At 34.7% G+C, this 20,515-nt stretch overlaps 1 protein-coding gene across 4 annotated transcripts in view; it reads left to right on the top strand.

Moving 5' to 3' along the window:
- The window catches only part of HELZ (helicase with zinc finger), a 236,830-nt gene that overhangs the window by 165,031 nt on the left and 51,284 nt on the right, over positions 1–20,515 (top strand). For all 4 annotated transcript variants that reach the window (XM_058284578.2, XM_058284577.2, XM_058284579.2 and 1 more), the window contains 7 exons: positions 2,216–2,267; positions 3,021–3,211; positions 5,652–5,859; positions 11,530–11,609; positions 15,393–15,960; positions 16,375–16,612; positions 17,480–17,996. In XM_058284578.2, the coding sequence (XP_058140561.1) occupies positions 2,216–2,267; positions 3,021–3,211; positions 5,652–5,859; positions 11,530–11,609; positions 15,393–15,960; positions 16,375–16,612; positions 17,480–17,996 (1,854 nt within the window). The remainder of the gene's footprint in view (positions 1–2,215; positions 2,268–3,020; positions 3,212–5,651; positions 5,860–11,529; positions 11,610–15,392; positions 15,961–16,374; positions 16,613–17,479; positions 17,997–20,515) is intronic.

Consider the following 20,515-nt stretch of genomic DNA (forward strand, 5'->3'; position numbering starts at 1 on the left):
AAGGATTTAAGTTTTTTTTCCCTTCAAAAATAACTTTTATTGTTTCATTATTTGATTTTTTGAAAATTTTTAGAGAAGGCATAGAATTTAGATTTCAGTCATGTTTTATATTTCTTTTTGTCAAGGAACTTCCTTTTTAAAAAATTTAGATATTTTTCATATGAAGCTGAGAAGATTTGAGGCCCAGTAGCATTGAGTTGACCAAGACTTAATGTTTATAGAAAGTTGGCTCATATATAAAGAGATCATAGAACTCAACAGTAAAAGACAAGCAACCCAATTAAAAAATGGGCAAAAAACTTGAAAAGCATTTTCCAAGGAAGAAATACAGATGGCCAAAAAGCACATGAAAAAAATGTTCAGCATTACTAGCTATTAGGGAAATACAGATCAAAACTACAATAAGCAAGAGCAGTTAGCTCAGTAGCTGAGTGCCTGCTTCACATGTATCAGGTCCCAGGTTCAGTCCCCAGTTCCTCCTAAAACAAACAAACAAACAAAAAACTAAAATAAGATATTTCATACCTTGTAGATTTGCTATTATTAAAAAAAAAAAACACAGAAAACTATAAGTGCTAGAGAGGATGTGGAGAAAAAGGAATACTCCTTTGGTAGGAATGTAGAATGGTACAACCTTTCTGGAAGTTTGGTGGTACCTCAAGAAGCTGAATATAGAACTCTCGTATCATCCAGCAATCCTGTTACTAGGAAAATATTCAGAAGAACTGAAAGCAAGGATACTAACTGATATTTGTACACTGATGTTCATGGCAGCATTATTCACAATTGCTAAAATATGGAAACAACCCAAGTGTCCATCAACTGATGAATGGATAAACAAAATGTGGTATGTATAATACATAAAATAGAATACTATTCAGTTGTAAAAAGAAATGAAATCAGGATGCACATGACAACATGGATGAACCTTGACATTGTGTTGAGTGAAATAAGCCAGACATAAAAGGACAAATATTGTATGGTCTCACTAATATGAACAAATATGAGTAAACTCATGGAGGTAAACTCTAGATTATAGGTTACTAGGGATAGAATGTGGGTTGAGAATGGGAGGTCGTGTTTATGTAGCATTATTAATGTTAATTGTAAAATTGTGGAAATGAATAGAGTTGATGGTAACACGTACAAAGCATGGGACTATATAACACTGTGAATCCTGTGGTGGAAGATGGACTGTGATTAGAGAATGTTCTCTTATGAACTATAATACCCTGTATTAGTAATGGTAACTCGTTATAGTGAGTTTAACACTGCCAATTCATAAATGTGATTGTGGCTGATGGGTAGTCTGGAGATGTAAATGTCAGTTGCAAGCAAGTTAGAGGATAATCTAGGAACTGTATAATACAGGGTGTTAATAATCAAGTGGGTTGGGGAAAATACACCAAATGTAGTTAGTAGTAGTATTTTTTCCTAAAAAAGATATATTTATTTGTTTATTTCTCTCCCCTTCCCCCCTACCCCACCCCCCACCCCTGTTGTCTGTTCTCTGTGTCTATTTGCTGCATATTCTTCTTTGTCCGCTTCTGTTGTTGTCAGCGGCACAGGAATCTGTGTTTCTTTTTGTTGTGTCATCTTGTGTCAGCTCTCCGTGTGGGTGGCGCCATTCTTAGGCAGGCTGCACTTTTGCGCTAAGGGGCACACTCCTTGCGCGTGGGGCTCCCCTACGCGGGGACACCCCTGTGTGGCACAGCACTCCTTGCGTGCATCAGCACTGCGCATGGGCCAGCTCCATACGGGTCAAGGAGGCCCAGGGTTCGAACCGTGGACCTCCCATGTTGTAGGTGGACACCCTAACCACTGGGCCAAGTCCGCTTCCCTATAGTAGTAGTATTTTGATGATCGTCTTTCACAGTTTGTAACAAATGTTTCACAGCAATGCAAGGTGTTGGTGGTGGGGTGATGTATAGGATCCCTGTATGATAATATGTGTGTTTGTTTTGTAAGTCCACAACTTTATTATATTCTTATTGTTTATGAATGTTCATGTATGAATGATACACTTTGATGAGTTTTTTTAATGAAAAAATGTTGGCTCAAAGGAGTAAAATAGTTATTACTTACATACTCTCAGTCATTACATTTTAATTGTTGCTGTATACATTTAGTTTGTATAGGATTAGGAAAGTGGTTATTGTTCTCTAATTTTAAACAGTTTAAATCAGTAAATGTTTGGGTTTTTTTTCCTTCAAAGGGGAAAGGCCTCAGTCATACCCAGAATGATCATTTCCAGAGTGATGGAATTGGTAAGTGGAAAAATTCTTCCTGTGAAAATAGGCTTTTATGATATGAGGTTTATCCCAGATTCTACCATTATAAAGAGGAGAATGAAAAGACTGTCACACAGACAGACATAACTTTGGAACTTCACTTAGTTAATTTCAACATGTTTGTTCTTGTGAATGCTTTGATAGCTTTTTCTGAAAAGGGGTGATTTTATAGTTGAGTTATTTCGAGAAAAAACACTTAAACCTTTTTATTCAACATGAGTTTCTAGAAAATATTTATATTCTACAAATATCAGGTCATACAAATTTCAAGACAGTTTGTTTAAATGATTTTAAGTGTTGTAGAATTATTCTTTTAAAGTAATTGATTAACCTTCATTTTGAATGTTGCTATATTACAATTGTCAGTCAATACTTTTTCTGAGAATTGTTTATATTTTTCTGGTCTTAGAAAAATATTTACTGAAATTATTTGTGTTTGCATGTTCTTTCCTCCTGAAGAACACATCTCCAGTTTCTCAGAAGACATTTTAAATTATGCATATTTATAAAAGGAATACTTTTTACATCTCAAGCTAATTTTAGAGAATATCGTAAAATGGTTATGTTTTTAATATACTTTATTCTGCTATACTGATAATCCTTTGGGTATGAGATATGTTATGGCAAACCTGGGAAATATATTTTGCTATGGAATGATTTAAATCTTTCTTTCTGCATAGGTATATATGTACAACTATTGAGTGCATCTTTTTTCTATTTATTTTTCAGTTCAGCCCAATCCTTCTGTACTTATTGGCAATCCTATTAGAGCATATACCCCTCCACCCCCTCTTGGACCTCATCCAAATTTGGGGAAATCTCCAAGCCCTGTTCAAAGAATAGACCCCCACACTGGAACAAGTATTCTTTATGTACCTGCTGTCTATGGAGGGAACGTAGTTATGTCGGTGCCTTTACCTGTAAGTGGACATTTGAGATACTTTCTATTGAATAAAATAAAATAGGTTTCACTTAATCCTAAGTAACTGACTAACCCAAGTAGTTAACTTCTCAATGCCCATAAGCTTCTTTTGAAGCAACTCTTATTTTTAACCTTCATATTTTGAAATGATCAAAGAAATGTGAATTGTTGCTTATAATTCATTACTCTAGTGATTATGAAGAAATCTGTAAATTACGTGGTTTGATTTAGAAGACTGTAATCTTCTAAATGTTTTTACTGGGGAAAATTTTGCTCAAAGTTAATAGAGCTCATAAATTGGTATCTTGTTTTGTAAAGTGGTGCTTTTATTTTTTATTTTATTTTTTATATTTGTATGAGTCATTAACTCTTCCTATGAAATACAGGTCACTGGAGAAGGCAGAGAGGCTTGGATCTAAATTTATCTGAGAAATTCTATGCCTTATATATAAAATTATACTGCTACTTAAAAACATAAGTCCTTTCTTTCTTTTCTTTTTTTAAAAATTTATTTATTTCTCTCCCCCCATCTCCCCCCCCCCACCCCAGTTGGCCACTCTCTGTGTCCATTCGTGTGTTCCTCTGTGACTGCTTCTTTCCTTATCAGCGGCACTGGGAATCTGTGTTTCTTTTTGTTGTTGTTCTTGCGTCATCTTGCTGTGTCAGCTCTCCGTGTGTGCAGCGCCATTCCTGGGCAGGCTGCACTTTCTTTCGCACTGGGCGGCTCTCCTTACAGGGCACACTCCTTGCGTGTGGGGCTCCCCTACACTGGGGACACCCCTACATGGCATGGTACTCCCCGCGCGCATCAGCACTGCGCATGGACCACCTCAACATGGGTCAAGGAGGTCTAAGAGTATAGATTTTAGAGAGCTTCCATCTAGTAAACATAAACCCATTTTTATTTCCTTAAGAGTTTTGAATATTTTGCTAATTTTGCTAATTTGATGGTTTATTAAAATCTTTCCAAATTCAGAGATTTTAGCCCAGGAGATATTTCTTTCATTTAGGGCAAATACTGTAATTTCAGGCATAGGTGATCATTGCCAAGGATCTTTGGCACCCCTGCCAGCATCCCAATGTGGAAAAATGCCTAACCGCAAATATTTCTTAGTCATGTTGGTACACAGTCACAACCACCAATGAGAATAACTGTCAGTATGAAATACGTAATTCATACCTGCTCCTCATAGACTTCAGATTTTAGCTGAGTTCTTTCCTTCTAGACAGGCTGGCAACATTATATATCATCTGCTTTAAATAGTAAGTCCCTTAGGACTTACATTTCATTTTATTAGGTCAGAGTGTTACATTATGTAAGATTTCCAAGAGTGTAAATTTAATAGTTATAGTAAAATGTTAGAGACAGTAGAATTCAGTTTTCGTTGTATTTATTCCTTTTATGTTAATATGCAGTGGTGTTTTTGTTTGTTTTTTTTTAAAGATGTATTGTTTTTTATTTCTCTCCCCTTTCCTCCTCCCCCCTCCATTGTGTGTTCTCTGTGTCCATTCTCTGTGTGTTCTTCTGTGTCCGCTTCTATTCTTGTCAGTGGCACCGGGAATCTGTGTCTCTTTTTGTTGTGTCATCTTGCTGCGTCAGCTCTCTTTGTGTGCAGCGCCACTCCTGGGCAGGCTGAACTTTAGCTCTGGGTGAATCTCCTTGCAGGGCGCACTCCTTGCACATGGGGATCCCCTATACGCGGGACACCCCTGCGTGGCACAGCACTACTTGAGCACATGAGCACTGCGCATGGGCCAGTTCCACACAGGTCAAGGAGGTCCTGGGTTTGAACCGTGGACCTCCCATGTGGTAGGTGGACGCTTTAACCTTTGGCCAGGTCCACTTCCCAATAGCAGTTTTTTGTTCTGTGGTTTAAGGTAGAGTTGAGTTAAGCAAATGTACTAATTAAAAATAATTGCCTATTTGAATTTTACCTACTATAAATGAACAATAAATTATTTGGTTGTTTCTATAAAGTTGGAATGCCCAGTTTTTGAGTTAGGACTCCTTAAATTCTTAATTTTTTTTTGTTTTTATATTTACTCTATTAAACTATGCAGCTATATGGATACAGCATAAAAGTATCTTCCATGTCAACTTATGACATATATATATTTATACTGAGGAGAACTTATTCAAGACTATAAAATGGTTTAATATCTTACAGAATAATTACCAGTTTTAAGTCTTCAATTTTATCCTAACCTTAAAAATGGTCAATTTGCCCTTAAACACTAATGGTTGAGGAAACCATTTTTGACCAATAAAGACATAGCAGTATTTCTACCAGTTTTCACTGGTAAGGTCAACTTTCTAATTTCTAAGGACAAAATTAAAATCTCTGTGTGTTTGTTTTTTTTTCTAATCAGCAGTACTAGAATAATTTGTTTTCCAAAATGTACTTAATGTAATTATTTTACTTCTTGTATTAACCTAGGTACCATGGACAGGATACCAGGGTAGGTTTGCAGTTGATCCTCGAATCATTACACACCAGGCAGCGATGGCCTATAATATGAACCTTTTACAGACACAGGGACGGGGGTCTCCTATACCTTATGGCCTTGGGCATCATCCACCTGTCAGCATAGGGCAGCCACAAAATCAGCATCAGGAGAAGGAGCAGCATGAACAAATTAGAAATGGTGAGTTGCTTTGCTGTTCTCATATTCCCAAATGGATGACAAGCCAAGTTTTTTCTATATATATATGTATAAAGTTCCTTTAACAGTGTGATTATTAATGTTTCATGGATTATAGACCTCTTTGAGAATCTGATATAAAAGTTATATATTCTCTCCCAGAATACACACATATGTAGATAGACATAAAATTTGCATGTAATTTCAGGGGAGGTTAAATTCTACCACATATTATTGGTATCACTATTTTTTTTTTCTTAAACTGTGCTTCAACCTCAAAAAACAAAATAACTGACAAAAGGCATTTTAACAAATTATGGAAACATTACTTTAAAAAGTCCTGTCAAGGCACATTTACCTTATTTAAATTTAAATGCAAATTCAGTTGTTTCCCCATTGTTCTGAAAGATGGATAAATGAGCATAGATTGGTTAAATGACATGGCCAAGGTCTCATTATTAATGAAGAGAGGGGAAAAAAAACTTGATCATATTCACAGCTCATAAAATTAAATCCCATATTCTTTTTACCTTTAGCATTGATTTTGAACCTTCTTTGCCTTTGCTACGAAAATATTACAGTATTTCTGTTAACTATAGTCATTGTTATATTAGTTGAATTTTCCCCATGTATCACCATATTTTTAACACCTTGTAATAGAGAAACATTCTTGAATTTGTATTATTGACCACTGTACTCATCTACCACCAATAACAATATATTTAAGTTTTTGAAAAATATTAAATTTTATTATTTACAGTGTTTTAAGTGGTTGTTGCTTAAAATTGAGACTGAAAACCCTCTCAAATGTTTTTGTTGACTCAAAATATTTTTTGTACCACACTTAGCATTAATACTACTATGGTGATAGTTGATTTAAAAATTATTTCTTATTCAAATAATGGCATCTTGTCTGCTAGAATTATAAATTACAAGATATTGCCCACTGCTTTTTTAGGATTCAGGTCTATTGAGATTTAGTTTACATACACTAAAATTCATCCTTTTTAAATATATAGTTTGAATAGTTTTGAAAAATGTATACAGTTTTTATACACCACCGTCACAATCAAGATATAGAACATTTACATTATTTCAAAAGTTCCCTCAGACCCCTTTGCAGGCATTCTCTTCTCCAACCCCCAGCCCTGGGCAGCCACTAATCAGGTTTCTCTTCCTATACTTTTACCTTTACTCTAGAATGTCATATAAATGGAATCATATAGTATATAGCCTTTTGTGCTTGGCTTCTTTCATTTAGCTTAATGTTTTTGAGGTTCACCCATGTTGCTTCATGTGTCCATTGTGTATTCCTTTTTATTGCTGAGTACTATTCCTTTCTATGACCGTACCATAATATATTTATCCTTTCACCAACTGATGGATATGTTAGTTGTTTCTAATTTGTAGCTCTTATGAATACAGAACTACAATAATAAAGCTTATGCATAAAGCTGCTATGACCGTATGTGTGTACTTATGTTTTCATTTCTCTTGAATATATTTACACATATGGTCATAGCAGCTTAATTTACATTTCCCTGATGTCTAATGAAGTTGAGTATCTTTCATTGTGCTTATCATTTGTTTATCTTCTTTGTTGAAGTGTTTATTCATATCTTTTGCTCACTTTTTTATTGAGTTGTTCGTCTTGAATTCTAAGAATTCTTTATACATACTGGATACGAATCCTTAATCAGATATCTGTTTTAATTTTCCTAGCACTTTCTTTCAAAGAGCAAAAGTTTCTATTTTTTGTTAAATTCAATTATCCAGTTTTTATCTTTCAATTGTATTTTTGTTGTTGTCCCTAAAAAAATCTTTGCTTAATCCAAGGTCACAAAGATTTTCTATGTTTTCGTCTAGATGTTTTATAATTTTAGCTCATATATTAGTTCCATTTTGAGTTGTTCTATATGGTCTAAGATAAAGAATGCGTTTGTTGTTGTTGCTATCATTCTTTTCTTTTTCTTTTCTTTTTTTACTATACAAATGTTCAGTTTTTCTGGCACCATTTCTTGTAAAGACTATCCTTTCCCTATGCTGAACTACCTTGGTGCCGATGTTGAAAATTTATTGACCATATATGTGTACTCTAAATTCTATTCTGTCAGTGCATATGTTTATGCACAGCCATTAGACTGTCTTAGTTTCTCTAACTTTATAAGCCTTGAAATCAGATAATATGAATCCTTCCATTTTGGTCTTATTTTTCAAAATTATTTATCTATTAAAGACCCTTTGCATTTTCATAAATGTTTTAGAATTAGCTTGTTGATTGTTTTGCAAAATCCTGATGGGATTTTGACTGGAATTTTGCTGGGTCTATGGTCAATTTAGGGAGAATTGATATCTTTATAATATTGAATATTCTGATCACTGAACAAAGTATATCTCTCCATTTTTGGAGGACTTCTTTAATTTCAGCAATTTTTAAAAGCTTTTCATTTATGGCTTTTGCATAAATTTTCATAAGGTGGATGCTTAGTCTAATAATTTCATGTTGTAATAGTCCTCCTAAGATTGCTTTAGTGCTTTCAACAAATTCCATTATGTTGTATTTTCATTTTCCTTCAGTTCAGTATACTTTCCAATTTCCCTTTTGAGTTTTTATTTTACCCATGTGTTATTTAGAAACATGATTTTTAGTTTCCAATTATTCGTGAGTTTTCCCAAGAATTCCTCTGTTATTGATTTCTACTTTAATTCCATGTGGTAAGAGAATATACTTTACATGATTTGAATCCTTTTGAATTTACTCAGATTTCTTTTCTGGCCCAGAATATAGTCTATGCATACTTCAGAAGAATGGGCTGTTCTATAAATATTGTTAATCAGGTCACGTTGGTTGATAATGTTGTTCAGGTTTGCTACTATACCCATGCTGATATTCTATCTACTTTTCCTATCATTCATTCAGAAAGGAGTTATTGAAAACAACTATAAAATTAGTTTTTGTCTATTTTTCCTTAAAGTTATATTCATTTTTGCTTCATGAATTGTGAAGCTGTTAGTTATGTCTTCTTGATTAACGAATCCATTTCTCATTATGGAAGGGCCTTCTTTATCCCTGGTAATAGTTTTTGCTGTGAGATCTATTTTGCTTGATATCATTGTAGCAACTTCAGTTTTCTTTTGACTCATATTAGCATGGTATATCTTTTTTTGTTCTTTTGTTTTTAACCCATTTTTTTCTTATATTTAAAGTACCTTTCTTGTAGGCAGCATATAGTTGGCATTTGATTTTTTTAATCCATTGTGACAATCTCTGCCTTTTAATTAGGGGCATATAGACTATTTATATTTACTTTAAGTATTGACATAAATTTGAGTCTGTCATCTTGCTATTTGTTTTCTATTTGTCCATTCTGGTTTTGTTCTTTTTCTTTATTTTGCCTTCTCTTGTATTGAGTCTTTTAGTGTGTGTGTGTCTGATTCCATATTGTTTTAGTTTCTCAGGCTGCTTAAAGCAAATATCGTAAAATGGTTCAGTTTGAACAATGGGAATTTGTTTGCTTACAGTTTTGATCCTGAGAAAATGCTAAAGCAATGTTTTCTCTTTGCCTTGGGCAAGACTGGCTGCTGGTGATCCTTGGCTCCTCTGCCACATGGTAAGGCAGGTGGCAGCATCTGTTGGTCTCTAGCTTCTTTTTTAGGTTTTGTTGATTTCAGCCTCATGCTTCCATGACTTTCTCTCTCTCTCTCTTTCTCTCTCTCTCTCTCTCACTCAGTCTGTTTATAAAGTACTTCAGTAATGGAATTTAGACCCATCATGAATGAGGTGTGTCACACCTTAACTGAAGTAGCCTCATCAATAGGTCTGACTTATGGTGGGTTTACATTCACAGGAATGGATTAGATTTAAGAATTTGTTTTCCTGGGGTGCAGATAGCTTCAAAATACCACACATATAAATCTTTGTTTCATTAATTTAGCAGTTGCGTTGGAGTTCATAGTATATATCTTTAACTTATCACAGTCTACTTTCAAACTGTTATTTTATCACTTTGTTTATAATAAAATAATCCTACAGTATTTGTTTTTCCTCTTTCTGCCTTTATGCAGTTATATATTTTATTCATATATATTTTAAACCCCTAATACATTGCTATTATTTTTGTTTAATCATCTTTTATGAAGAGTTTTAAATAATATGAAGAAAAATCTTATGTACTTACTCATTTAGTCACCACTTCTAATACTCTATTTCTTTACCTATATCCATATTTCTGATAGTCTTTTCTTATTTTTGCTTAATGGATTTCCTTTAGCATTCCTTATGGTGCAGATTTGCTTGTGATGAGTTCTTTCAGCTTTTGTGTGTCTGAAAATATCTTTATTTCACTTTCACCTTTGAAAGATGTATTTGTGATGTTTAGAACTCTTGGTTGACAGATTTTATCTTTCAGTACTTTAATGGTACTCCACTGTTTTCTCACTTTCATTGTTTCCAGTGAGCTATCTGATGTCATGCTTATCTTTTTCTCTTTGCCTAGCTTGTCTTTAGCTGGCTGCTTGAAAGATTTTCTTTTTACCACTGGTTTTGAGAAATTTGATTACAGTGTACCCTGGTGTTGTTTTCTTCATGTTTCTTATGTTTGGGGTTTGTGGAGCTTCCTGGATCTGTGGTTTTATAGTTTTAATCAAATTTGGAAATTTTAGGCCTTTATTTCTTCAGAATCATGTTCTGACCCACCTCTACTTCCCTCTTTTTCAGATGTTCCAATTAGCCATATATTTGGCCACTTAAAGTTGTTCCACAGCTCACAGATACTTTTTTCATTTAAAAAACCCCACAAAACTCTTTTTCTCTTCTTGTTTCTTTTTGGATGGTTTCTATTTCAGTGTCTTTAGGGTCACTAACCTTTTCTTCTGCAATGTGTAATCTGCCATTAAACCCACCCATTGTATTTTTCATCTCAGACATTGTAGATTTCATCTCTTAAAGTTTAGTAATAAAGCCATTCTAATATGATAATTCATTTTTAAAAGTTCTAGTGACATTTACTATAAGAATGTTTCCAAACTAAGAACCCAAATCAAGGATTCCTTCAAGGAACTTAAAATATCTAGCAGTTAATTCTTGTAGTTTAAAGGCTTATCACATTTATAAAGCAGCAGTATTTAAGTCTTTCATAGTTGTATATTTTAAAATTTTGCTTCCTTTACTATTACCCACTTATATTTAGTTTGATAGCTGTTGTTTTTAAACAATGTAACTATATCCTTTTTCTAATATTTTTTTAATTTATAATTTTACCAAATTGAATTGACACATTATTTGCATTTTTGCTTAGTTGTGTATATAAACGATCAAAGTATTGAAACTTTATAAATAGGCAAGAATGCCAAGGCCTTTTATATGTCTAGTCTGAGAAAATAAGGCTTTCAGTTCCTAGAGATTGGATGATTTCCTTTGAGATTAATTAATGTTTTAAGGTTATTCCCTTATTTTGCCTTGTCAATGGGGTTTGCTTCATTTATAGATTTTCTTTCTTGCAATGAACCTGCCATTCTGAAAACTTAAGAACTAAACCCAAACAGTAATATATATTTCTAATAATGGGTTGAAAATGTTTCTAATATTCTACTTCTTTGTCCAATTATGGATAGTCATTGGAAATGTCACATACACTGGAAAAAATGTATAAAGATTTTTAAATATTTTCTTAGGTAAAAGTGATACAAATAATCCTGGACCTGAAATTAATAAGATTCGAACACCAGAGAAAAAGCCGACAGAACCAAAACAGGTATGCTGATTACATTTAGTGAATGCATTTTTCTAATGGATTTAGTCTAACTGATCATCTTAGAATCTTGAGGTTTTAAAGAATAGTATCTACCTTTTTATATTTGTTTTTATGATTATCCTACAAGGATCTGGTGGGTCATGTTGCCCTCTCTAGCCACCTTTTCCTTAGCTATGTTACTGCATTCATCTAGAATACTTTTTTCAACTTTTTTGTTCAGTGATAGACTTGAATTTAGAGATTTTCTATAAGGAAGTAAATGAAGTCACAGCTACACATGGATCATTGAAAATTATCTCAAAATGGAAACAGCTGTTATATTGGAAAGGCAGGCTTAAGTTTTCATATCACACTCACTGTATAAATCCTTAACTATTAGTCCATTCATCTCCTTTCTTTGCTTCTGTGGTTGTGAACCCAGTTAAATGAAATCATATCATTGGTCGAATTATTGCCACTAGAAATTCATCTTTGCTAATCTCATTTGAAACTGCATTCCTTTTACGTGTTTACCCTATTTTTTCAGTGGTTCTTTGCAAACTTCATTACCTTCTACATTCTGTTACCCTTATTATCATGAATCACCTTAGACTTAAGTTATCAGGATTTCACTGCATTAATTTATCCTCTTTTCTATATCCTTGAACATCTTTATTATTTATCACCAGTTTCAGAATAAGATTTCCTATTAAGACTAATCCCTCCTCTTCCTGTCATCTCACAGACCTTGTCCCTTCTTATCATTTATCTTTAGATTCTTTCCACCTACAGGCTCTTCCTACTCAGCCTATAAGATGTTTGTATTTCTTCTGCCCTAAAGTACACTGATTGATAGACTGTTTTTTAAAAAGACGCTTCCTTTGACTATATTCTCTCTTATAGCTATTGCCTAGTTTCTCTACTACTTTCCACCACATCTCCTACTAGCTTAACTCATACAGTCTCATATTAGGCCTGAACATTTCACTGAAACTATTGAGCTCCAAATCACCAAATCTTATGAATATTCTTCAATTGTAGTGTTATTTGACTTTGTTACTTGGCTCTGTTTTCTACTTCTTTTTCTTGAGCATCTTGTTTCTTTTGGTTTCTTCAGCACATCTTATCTAATGTGCACTTCTGTCTCTTTTGTAAGTTCTTGTCCACCCCCTCCTTCATCAGTCCCTAGTCCTTAAATTAAGGTTTCCCAGGGTTCTTCCGTTGTCCTAGCTCTGTTTTCATTCTATGGTTTCTTACTATAAACAAATCCAATCCCAAGATTTTAAGTACCTGCTCCATAGTAAATTACTTCTGAATCTGGATCCCCAATCTTAGCCTTGCTTCTAAGTAACTGTTCTCTGATTTACAGTTTCTACAACTGAAAGAATCCAGTACCCACTGGAGGAGCTACAGTGAGAATGATGCAGCCCGGGGAACCTTGGGTTAGAGGAAGAGGGGAACTGCAGTGAAAGTAGAAGTGGTATATTTTTGAGAAAGAGAATAAGTGTCATATTAGGTAGTATATCAGTAATAGCAGTAGTTTTAGTGAGAGGAAGTCTGAAACTATACTAGGATGCTGTCCAAAGCAACTGAAGCTAAGATAGTTAAGTGTCTCTCATATTTTTGTTTTTAAATTTTTCTAATGAACTTTCCCTGTAGGAAATAGGTAACCTAACAGGCATACTTCATTCTCTTTCCCAGCCAAGAAAAAAAAAAGAGTTTCTATCTCTTTTTGATCCAGTGCTTCAATATTAAGAGGAAAGTAATAGTGATAGAGGATAATCTAATTTCTGTTAACAATAGATACAGGCATCTTCATATCCTACTTAGTGAGCCCATTGTAGTAACACTGAGTACCGTAACTATGGTTTAAATTTCTCTGATGCAGGCCTACCTTCCTGTCTACATCAAAGTTGGAAACAAAGGAGGCAATTAAAACAACAACTTATCCACAAAAAACCTTGACCTCTAATCATGGTCTCCCTCATGCAATCAGAATAGTGTATTATCAGCATCTTCTGGAAAAAGTATATCCTAGATGGATATAGCTTCAGTCATTTAAAAAAAGAGATGGAGATTTATGGGGGGAGGGGAGAGGAAATGTTTCATTTATGAAAAATTTTAAGCAGGTTCTGAGACATTCGAAGGGCATGAATTAAGCTACTTGGGAAGACAGGGACAGAGTTGTCATCCTTCTCACTTTTTTTTTTAGTTCTGTGATCTTAAGGACATGATTGGCCAAATTTATGGCAGTTCACTTGAACTAGTTGATTAGAGATGTGAATGTACTTGGCTGTGATTGGCACATCACAGCCATTTGTTGTAATAGCTTGGTCACCAGGTAAAAATCTCATGTACTCAGGAATCCTCAGTGACTGCTTCAACATTGAAACCTGTAAGGAGATTGATACACCAAAGCAGCTCAGTGATATTTTGACAGAGCTGGAAAAAACAACTTGTCTCTTTCCACTTTACATTTCATTTTTTCTATTGTCACCACGTATGATTGTGTTTTAGAAGGATGACAACATTCTTTAGCTTACAAACCTTTGGTAGCTTACCACAGTTTATAGGATTTAAAAAAAATATATATATATATATGCTTATACTCAATATTGAATCATTTAGAGTCTTGTGTAATTAGGCTCTTACAGTTTCACCTGATGTTGAGAAAGGGAAACTAACATATAAACAAGTGACGTAATGGCACTTTTTACACAAAACTTCTCATGCTCTCCAAATCCACCATGCTTCTCTTCTTATTTAGAATGTTGTTAACCCTTCCCTACAATGTTCTTCCCTCCCTGGCAAATTCTAGGTCTTCTTGAAATATTCAACTCCAATTCTATATAGCCTCTGTGAAGACTTCAGTTTTCTTAGGCACTAGGATCTCATAGCACTCTTTTTTATAGCACCTCTATTTATATGTTTACATATTGGTTTCCTTTACTGGATTCTAAGCCAGAGGTTAGGAACCTTTTTCTGAAAAGGGTCGATGATAAACCTTTAGACTTTCTTGGCTGTATATTTTCTGTTGCTATCACTCAACTCTGTCTTTGTAGTGGGAAGACAGCCATAAACAATATGTCAATGAATGAGTGTAGCTGTTTTCAAACGAAACCTGATTTACAAAAATCCAGTGGATTAGATTTGACCTGGGGGTTATAGTTTGACCCCTGCTCTAAACTCTTCAGGGGACAAGTTTAATCTTACTGTTTTTCTAATCTCCAACACCAGACACAATATTCTTGTAGGTCCTCAATAAATTGTTGAAGGAATGAAGTCAGTATATAATGGCAAAAATTAATAACCAAGCTGGTTATAACAAAGGTGATATAGTATTTGTTTCTTTGTTCATTTCAAAGTTGTTTAAATTAAGATAAATACTTTTTATTAATGTGGATGGTTGAGAAATAGATTAAATATACAGAAACAATGAAATTAGAAGGAAATAATACATTTTAATGATTTCTATTAGAGGGAAATGAATGGTTAACTTTCTAAGGAAGAAAGTGAGAAATTAGAAATAATATTTTTAAAGGAATTAAAGATAATATGCTAATAAAATGGCAGTATCTTTTTCTTATGACTCAAAATATACTGTTTTTTATCTGTTTCATCTTTCCTAATTTAAAAAAATCCTTTATTTGACTGTCCATATGTGATTGATTGGGGCACACGGCACCCTTGCCATTACTGGTAAGAATATATCTTATCCTTTAGATGTGTCAGGGGTAGAAAAAGATGGAGAGCTACTGGACTTGGACTCCTGTGGTTAAAAAAATTGGCTTTTTTTCCCCCCAGGTTGATTTGGAATCAAATCTACAAAACAGAAGCCCTGAATCACGCCCTGGTGTTTATCCCAATACCAAATTTCATCGCAAAGATAATCTCAACCCAAGACATATAAATCTTCCTCTTCCTGCTTCTCATGCACAGTATGCAATCTCTAATCGCCATTTTCATCCCATTCCCCAGTTACCAAGGCCACCATTTCCAATTCCTCAGCAGCACAGTTTGTTAAGTCAGCAGCAGAATAATTTGCCTGAACAACCAAATCAAATGCCACCCCAACCAAATCACGTAGTCCAGCAGCAAAATCAGCTGAATCAGCAGACTCAGCAGCCACCTCCTCAGCTTTCTCCTGCGTACCAGGCAGGACCCAACAACACTTTTTTTAATAATGCAGTTTCTCATCGAGCACAGTCTCCTTCTGCAGAAGCTGTGATTCCTGAGCAGCAGCCCCCTCCCATGCTGCACGAAGGCCACAGTCCCCTGAGGGCCATTGCACAGCCCAGTCCTATTCTTCCTTCACATCTGAATAACTTCATTGAGGAGAACCCCTCGGGACTGACTATAGGGGAAGCTTTAGGTAAGTTCTCTCTTTATTCTGCCAATGCTGGATGTGAAAAATTCAGTGTCTGTTTACTTAAAATGACATGTACTATACAATATTATTTTGGGCCACTATTGATCCATTTCTTTAATAAATGCCAGCAAAAAAATCAACCATTTAGTGTAACAATGAGTATCTAATTCCAAATACTATTTATTATTAAGTATCCAGTTGATGGCAGTTTACATTAGTTTCAAGGTAAAGAAGAATTATTGTTATTACCATAACTCTGGTTACTGTAAGTTTCAGAAAGCATTTACTTTGAAAACCAAATTGGAGTCATTTTTTTTGTCTTCGTGTGAAAAATTCTGGTTGAACAAACCCTTGAAAAAAATTAACCTGAAACTCCAAATACTCAAAAACTTTAAATTTTTGCATGTATTTTTGTAGATCATCGTATGCATGGGAGTGTAGCTCTGGAAACATTAAGGCAGCAGCAAGCACGGTTACAGCAGTGGAACGAGCATACTGCCTATCTCAGTCATGGTAGTATTCCCTATCCACACCATCACCATCCTCACCTCCAGCATCTTCCTCAGCCACCTGTTGGATTACATCAGCCTCAAGTGAGGGCAGACTGGAAGTTCACCAGCAGTGCCGAAGATGAAGCAGAAACAACATACTCAAGGTGCCTTATTTTAGCAGTCTCAAAATAGCCTCTGAAACATTACCATCACCACTCCCGCCCACTATTTTTCTTCTTGAATGTTGCTCTGTTAGTGTCAAATTGAAATATTGTCCCCAAAAAATTGTATGCTGGCTTTCTAGGCAGGCACTACAAAGTTTCCTTGATTGACTCTAAGACAGAAAATTCATGTAGAAGCAGCCCTTGTACAAATCTAGGCACAGATGATCTGCCATGGAATGTAAATTAACTAGACCCCTTGCCTTTTAGTCTTTCCTGCAGGAGAAACACCATCACTGTGGATATTTTTTTCAATCTTAGTGGTAGTACTTATAAAGAATGAATAAAAAGACAAGTAAATTAAAGGTTAAAAGTTAAAAGATAAATTTATTATTAAAATTTCTTTTTCAGGTAGCACAGAATTCTACTTTCCAAAACCAAAGGTGGTTAAGTGTGTTCAATCTGACTCTAAACTTTTTTTTAAAAGCCAGTGCCATGTGAATGCTGTGAAGTATTTCCTAATTCCTTCTGAATAAAGTCCACCATTATAGTGACCTTTTTGACCTTTTATAACTACCATTTATTGACAACATGTACTGACAAGGACAGTTGTTTTTAATGCTAAGAGAAAATAAATAAATAAATATATATATTTCCCAGTCAGTACTTGGGCATATTTAGTGTCTGCACTTCAGCATCTATGGAGTGTTAATGCTTACATTTGAGTTTAGATCTATTAACTAATGTTAGTTCCAATTAAGTATTATGATTTTGTTTGTTGAAATTACATGTTTAGTTGACTAAATGCTCGTTAATGTGATGAGTTTTTCTTCTGTTTTCTCCTAATCATATTTCATCATCTTTATGTAGGTTTCAAGACTTAATCAGAGAACTATCCAGTCGTGATCAAAGTGAAACACGGGAACTAGCTGAAATGCCACCACCTCAATCAAGACTTTTGCAGTATAGACAAGTTCAGACTAGGAGCCCACCAGCAGTCCCATCTCCCCCATCCAGCTCAGATCACAGTAGCCACTTTTCTAACTTTAGTGACAACAGCAGAGACATTGAAGTTGCCACCAGCCCAGCATTTCCACAGCGCCTCCCACCTCAGATATTCAGCTCGCCTTTCTCATTGCCATCTGAACACATTGCCCCTCCTCCCTTGAAGTACCTGGCACCTGATGGAGCATGGACTTTTGCAAATTTACAACAGAATCATCTAATGGGGCCGGGCTTTCCCTATAGCCTACCTCCATTGCCTCATAGGCCACCACAAAACCCTTTTGTACAAATTCAGAATCATCAACATGCTATTGGTCAAGAGCCATTTCACCCATTGTCATCTCGAACAGTATCTACTTCTTCGCTCCCTAGCTTAGAAGAGGTAAATGTCTTTTTTTTAAAAATTTTCCTTTTTGCATTTTTGTATTAATTGACAACTGAGAAAAATTTAATATTTATTGATTTGTTAATAGTATTGGACATATCTTACCGAATTTAATAGTCTTAAAGATAATCCTTTCTTGGAAGGTACCTGGCAGGTTTTGAAAGTTTTTATTAGAATTATTTGATTTTCCCTTCTCTTATTGTGGTATTTCAGATTTTATAGTATGAAGCCTTTTAGTGCCTTTTATTGCTGTTTTGAAACATTCAGCATCCATTTGACTTGAGGTTATTCATTCAAGCAGCTTTGTTCTTCCCAATCTCTGGGGAAATGGTTTTTAGTGAGTCATTTTTTTTACTTTGTTACTTTTATTAATTGCAAATTTGTTAACTAGAGCCTTCCAAAGATGTTGGCTTGTCTCAGTGAGTGGCCAGTTCTGAGTGCTGTACTCTTTCAAATCCTTTTTGTTCATTCCATGCTTTCTTAGACTGAGGCAATTGATGTAGAATGATACTGTCAGAATTTGCAGGTGTTCACCATAAAATTGACTCTGTTCAATTAACCATTTTAAGGTAAACTGAATTTTTATCTTAAAAGTACTTACATATTTCAAAAGAATATCTTTATAGAACCTTTTTGATATGAAAAAAGCATAATGCTTCCAGGTTATAAAACTTCCATTTGGCGTAGACTATAAAAACATTGTCTAGCTGTTCTCATTAAGCTTACAATGATTAAAGATAAGAATTGTAAAGCTGGTTGTAATCATTATCAATGACACATGACTTCTTAAACAGGATAAAAATTTCTAATTTTGATAGATGAAAAATAATGATGTTAGCTTCATTTTGGCACTTTCTAAATGCTTTCTAAAATGCCATTAGAAATAAATTAATAATCACATATTCACAAATTCTCTGCTATATATGCTGATTAAAAAGTCAAGTTTCATAAAGAGAGCTCTCTATCTTATTTTTAGGGTTTTGGAGGTTTAGAATTGCTTCATTATTCTTCGATTGGCTCAATTTGTATAATAGCTATCATTAAAACAACTTACTTGCTCTTATAGGCTCCTAAAATAAGTTGTAAGCATGATAAAGATAAATTTTTCTTTTTAATTTTAAATTTATTTCTCTCCCTTTCCCCCCCCGCAGTTGTCTGCTCTCTGTGTCCATTCACTGTGTGTTCTTCTGTGACTGCTTCTATCCTTATCAGCGGCACCGGGAATCTGTGTTTCTTTTTGTTACGTCATCTTGCTGTGTCAGCTTTCTGTGTGTGTGGTGCCATTCTTGGGCAGGCTGCACTTTCTTTCGCACTGGGCGGCTCTCCTTACAGGGCACTCCTTGTGCGTGGGGCTCCCCTACACGGGGGACACCCCTGCGTGGCAGGGCACTCCGTGCGCGCATCAGCACTGCACACGGGCCAGCTCCACACGGGTCAAGGAGGCCCAGGGTTTGAACTGCAGATCTCCCGTGTGGTAGGCGGACTCCCTATCCATTGGGCCAAGTCCGCTTCCCAGTAAAGATAAATTGATATCTGTATACATGTACTAGGAAGATCTAGAAATTTGAAAACATAGTTTACAAAGATTTGATGAACATCTGACATTATTTCAAATTATAATGGAATGGGTTTACTACAAGAAGTAATTTAATTTTCAGTTATGTGATGTTTTATTTATGTATTTGAGATAAAATTTACTTAATGCAAAACATACCATTTTTGCCATTTCAAAGTGTACAGTTCAATGGTTTTAGTATATTTATAAGTTTGTACAATCATCACTACTATCTAATTCTAGAACATTTTTATCACCCTCCAAAAATACCCATACCCTTTAAGCAGTCACTCCTGAGGCCCTGGCAACCACTAATCTACTTTCTGTCTCTTGATGCATTCCATACAAATGGTATCGTACAATATTAGGCCTTTTGTGTCTGACTTCTTTTACTTAGCATAGTGTTTTTGATGTTCATATGTATTATAGCATATATCAATATTTTATTCCTTTATATGGCTAGTTAAGAATAAAAATACATTTGTTTCCCAGCACCATTTGTTGAAAAAACCATTCTTTGCCCAGTGAATGGTCTTGGCATTGTTAGAAATCAGTTGACCATAAATGTATGGATTTATTTCTGTTCTCTTAATTCTGCCTCACTGATCTAAATGTCTTTCCTTATGCCAGTACCACACTGTCTTTATTATCATAGTGTTATAATAAATTTTGGAATTCAGAAGTGTGAATCCTCCTATTTTGTTCTCCTTTTTCAAGATTGTTTTGACTACTCTGGTTCCTTGAATTTCCAAATGAATTTTAGGATCAATTTGTCAATTTCTGGAAGAAAAAAAAAGCCAGCTGGAATTTTGATAGAGAATGTTTAAAATCTGTAGGTCAATTTGGGGAGTATTGCCATCTTAACAATAATTATGTTTTATTATGATTGGAGAACATACTTTGTATGATTTTAATCAAATTTTCTGAGACTTGTTTTGTGATCTAACATATGGTTTGTCCT

This window comes from Dasypus novemcinctus, chromosome 21 (assembly GCF_030445035.2).
Source record: "Dasypus novemcinctus isolate mDasNov1 chromosome 21, mDasNov1.1.hap2, whole genome shotgun sequence".
NCBI lineage: Eukaryota > Metazoa > Chordata > Mammalia > Cingulata > Dasypodidae > Dasypus > Dasypus novemcinctus.